The sequence below is a fragment of the Lepidothrix coronata genome, unplaced genomic scaffold (assembly GCF_001604755.1).
Source record: "Lepidothrix coronata isolate B3197 unplaced genomic scaffold, Lepidothrix_coronata-1.0 Scaffold391, whole genome shotgun sequence".
NCBI classification, from domain to species: domain Eukaryota; kingdom Metazoa; phylum Chordata; class Aves; order Passeriformes; family Pipridae; genus Lepidothrix; species Lepidothrix coronata.
In genome coordinates this window covers 40,842-44,658 of record NW_016690571.1, presented here as the reverse complement: position 1 = coordinate 44,658, position 3,817 = coordinate 40,842, and the positions used below count along the sequence as shown (strand labels likewise).

The 3,817-nt window shown below is 54.2% G+C and overlaps 1 protein-coding gene across 1 annotated transcript in view; it reads left to right on the top strand.

Annotated features, from left to right (window-relative positions):
• HADHB (hydroxyacyl-CoA dehydrogenase/3-ketoacyl-CoA thiolase/enoyl-CoA hydratase (trifunctional protein), beta subunit) overlaps nucleotides 1–3,472 on the top strand; it is an 11,005-nt gene extending 7,533 nt beyond the window's left edge. The window contains exons 7-10 of the mRNA XM_017839245.1: nucleotides 829–1,096; nucleotides 2,357–2,478; nucleotides 3,154–3,233; nucleotides 3,347–3,472. Of these exons, the coding sequence (XP_017694734.1) occupies nucleotides 829–1,096; nucleotides 2,357–2,478; nucleotides 3,154–3,233; nucleotides 3,347–3,398 (522 nt within the window). The 3' untranslated portion in view covers nucleotides 3,399–3,472. The remainder of the gene's footprint in view (nucleotides 1–828; nucleotides 1,097–2,356; nucleotides 2,479–3,153; nucleotides 3,234–3,346) is intronic.
• Nucleotides 3,473–3,817: the final 345 nt, after the last annotated feature.

Sequence of the window (3,817 nt, the reverse complement as noted above, 5' to 3'; positions counted from 1 at the left end):
TTTTTTTTTTTTTTTTTGTCTTTTTTTCGGGCGTTTAGATATTTAGCTGAGCTGTTTTAGGGGAAGGTGTGAACCAAGGTGTGGCTCAGGCAGTTTTTTTAGCCTCAGTGGAGAGGATTTAAGAAGGGTGAGGTGACTTGGGCTCACTGTGATCCTTCTCTGTCCCCTGCTCTGGGTTAAATTGATTAATGCATCTCGCAGCATTTGGGACTCTGCTTTTTCTTCTCACGCGTTCAGCTTCAGAAAACCCAACTTAGTGTAAAAACCTCCCTCTCCTTCTGCAACTCCTGGACAAACTGTGCTGAAGATGACAAAAAGAGAAGGTTTTTTTCCATAAAGCTTATTCAAGGATCCTAAAGCATCAGAAGAATTTTGGGGTCAGAAGAATTTTCCTAGATAACGGAAGTAACCGCCTTAATATTGGAGGGGAGTATCCTCACTTTATGAATGTGAGATCTCAAATCCACCCAAGATATGAAAATCACATTCTTAAATGCACGTAGGGATTTCCTGTGTGCTGCTGGAAGAGTTGAAACTAAAAAACTAAACCCTCTTGGCTCTGGTTTGGGACGAGGAGGTGCCTCACGAGGAGTTTTAAGGTCCCAGGGTGTGTTGTTTCAGCTGAGCCCAAAAGGTCTGGTCCCCTTTTGTCGTGGATTCCCTGTCGAGCCGCGCCCTCTGCTTGTCCAGCTGCTGCACAGTGAGCAGTGAGCAGCAGCCTGGACCTCATTTTTTCCCTAAAATCTTGGAAAGTGGTGGTTCCTCTGACGCGTTTGACCCGGTTGCTCCTGGTCTGCTTGTCGTGCGTTCCTCGCGTAGCTCTGAACTAACAGGGAAAAAGCAAAGCCACTCCTGAGCTCTGGGTGCTGCCCGGGGGTGGTTTTGGCCGTGCTGACCTTGCCTGCCTGGCTGCAGCTCCCGGCTGTGGCCGAGTTCTCCACCAGTGAGACCATGGGGCACTCTGCCGACCGCCTGGCCGCCGCCTTCGGCGTGTCCCGCCTGGAGCAGGACGAGTACGCCCTGCGCTCCCACACGCTGGCCAAGAAGGCCCAGGACGAGGGGCTGCTGCTGGACGTGGTGCCCTTCAAAGTGCCAGGTAAGAGTGCACGTGTTCCACTGCCAGGGGGGCACACCCACGGAGGGCTGAGGTGGATTTATTTTACCCTCCGACTGTCCCCGGAAAACCGCGGGCAGAGTGGCGGGTTTGGGAACGGGAGTGTCTGGATATGGAAGCACAGGATCCCAGACTGGTTTGGGTGGGAAGGGACCTTAAAGCCCATCCAGTCCCACCCCCTGCCATGGGCAGGGACACCTCCCACCAGCCCAGGTTGCTCCGGCTTGGACACTCCCAGGGATCCAGGGGCAGCCACAGCTTCTCTGGCCAACCCATGCCAGGGTCTCCTCACCCTCCCAGGGAGGAATTTCTTCCCAACATCCCATCCAACCCTGCCCCCTGTCATATTTTTACATACCTAACTTTTGTCTTGCCCACCCCATACCTGAGCTGACGTGGTGACAGAGCAAGGAAAGGCAGGTTGGTTGGGCCAGGAATCCCCCTGCTCCTCCAGCCAGGCAAGAGAACCCACCTTCACACCCCAGAGTATTAATGTGTTAATATAAATATTAACAACAGGCAGAAAGCCTTAGAAAATCCTGGTCTGGTAGCTCAGGGGCTGGGTAGGAAGGGCTGGAATGTGGCAGGCTCCAGCTCACCAGGCCTCACATTCACTGCTGGGAGGTGAAACAGTTTGGGGAGAGTACTTAAACTGTCCTTTCCACGGCCTTTCCTGGTGTCTCCCTCATCCCCAGCCCATGTGGGCACACTGTGGTGCAGTACCTGTTCACTGGGGGCAGTTAATATCCTGGAAGATTTTCCATGTAGATCCACAGTTCCGTGTGCTCTTCATTGTAAAATTGGTCCTTTTTGTTAGCAGGTTTATTTAGCAGTTGGCATAGTTGAGTATGGATATGTTTGGTTCTTCCCAGAGCTCTTAATTCCTCAAAACTCAGCACGTAAACGTGAACTGATTTAGGCCCAGTTCTCCATTTAGGCTTTTTAACCTAAATTTAGGTTCTTTTATCAACTGTGGTAGTCCTACCTTGCAGTAAATAATTTCAGCACTTTGTTTTTGCTGTCTTCAGAGAAAAAGTGAGCTACCTTCAACTTTAAAGTGCTGGTTTTGGCCATGTTAAATATCCTGATACCACAAACGGATTTTCCCTTTTTTCCTCTTCCCGCCTGTCATAAAAAGCACGACTTTCTGATTATTTTTTTTTCCCCCTTGGGAATCCTGATGTTGAAATTCAGGTATATTTCATGATTCTGATAGTTTAAAGTGCTTTTTGCCCTCGACAGGCAAAGACACAGTCACCAAGGACAACGGGATCCGGCCCTCCTCCATGGAGCAGATGGGGAAGCTGAAGCCGGCGTTTGTCAAGCCCTATGGAACTGTGACAGCAGCCAATTCCTCCTTCCTGGTAATAATTCCTGTTCCCATCACTGCCAGCCAGAGGGCAACACTGTCCACCCCATCCTCCCATAGGCAGGTAGCTCAAGCTGGTAAAACCTGGGAATGAGCATTCCCCTTTTTATGTCCCTGCTTCCAGATTTGCCCAGCACGACTCAGCTTGGTTATAATCTGGTGAACCTGGGGACTGGATTGTTTCATTCTGAAATCAGTAACTAAACCCCTGAAGCCTGGGGTTCTCTCACCTGTTTGCTCTTCTGTAGCTGCCTCGTGAGGGTTTGTCCTTCTCAGGCACAGGCAGGAATTCTGTCCCGGGATGGGATTGATGATGTGATAATTCTAGAAGGCAGCAGCTTCAGTCTGAACTTCATGGGAGCCCAGAATGGTTTGGGTTGGGAGGGACATGAGAGATCATCCAGTGCCACCCCCTGCCACGGGCAGGGAGATCTCCCACCAGCCCAGGTTGCTCCAAGCCCCATCCAGCCTGGCCTGGGACACTTCCAGGGATCCAGGGGCAGCCACAGCTTCTCTGGCCAACCTGTGCCCACCCTCCCAGGGAAGGATTCCTTCCCAATCTCCCACCTCTCTCATGAATGGGAAGCCATTCCCTGTGTCCTGCTGGGCCCACTGTGTGCAGGGGGTGCTGCTCCCTCAGCCCTGACCCGGCTTCTCCCGCCTGTTCCAGACGGACGGTGCGTCGGCGATCCTGCTCATGTCCGAGGAGAAGGCCCTGGCCATGGGGTACAAACCCAAGGCCTACCTGAGGTGAGAGGGGCTGCTCCACGTGGCCTCTGCAGCCTGCCCTGGCTCCCTGCCCTGGCTCCCTGCCCTGGCTCCCTGCCCCTCTCCCTGTCCCTGACAGCCTTTCTCCCGCGCAGGGACTTCGTGTACGTGTCCCAGGATCCCAAGGACCAGCTGCTGCTGGGGTAGGTGGTGCTGGGGACCATGGGGAAGTGTCCCATCAGACACTCTGTCCCCTCAGGCCTTCCCACCCTGCTGGTGTGTGAGCTGGGGGCAGGAGGGGAGGAGGGGGAGCAGCTGGGGCAGGAACCCCCACCCAGGGTTGGAGGGGGCACCTCAGCACCCCGGGAGTGACAGGGGTTGTGTCCCAGTGGGAGTGGGATGGGCACAGCTGTGCCATGGACCCTGCAGAGGAGGGATGTCACTGTGGCTGTGACAGGGGCAGAGCTGTGCCATGGACCCTGCAGAGAGGGGATGTCACTATGGCTGTGCCAGGGGGGCAGAGCTGTGCCATGAACCCTGCAGAGGAGGGGATGTCACTGTGGCTGTGCCAGGGGGGCAGAGCTGTGCCATGGACCCTGCAGAGGAGGGATGTCACTGTGGCTGTG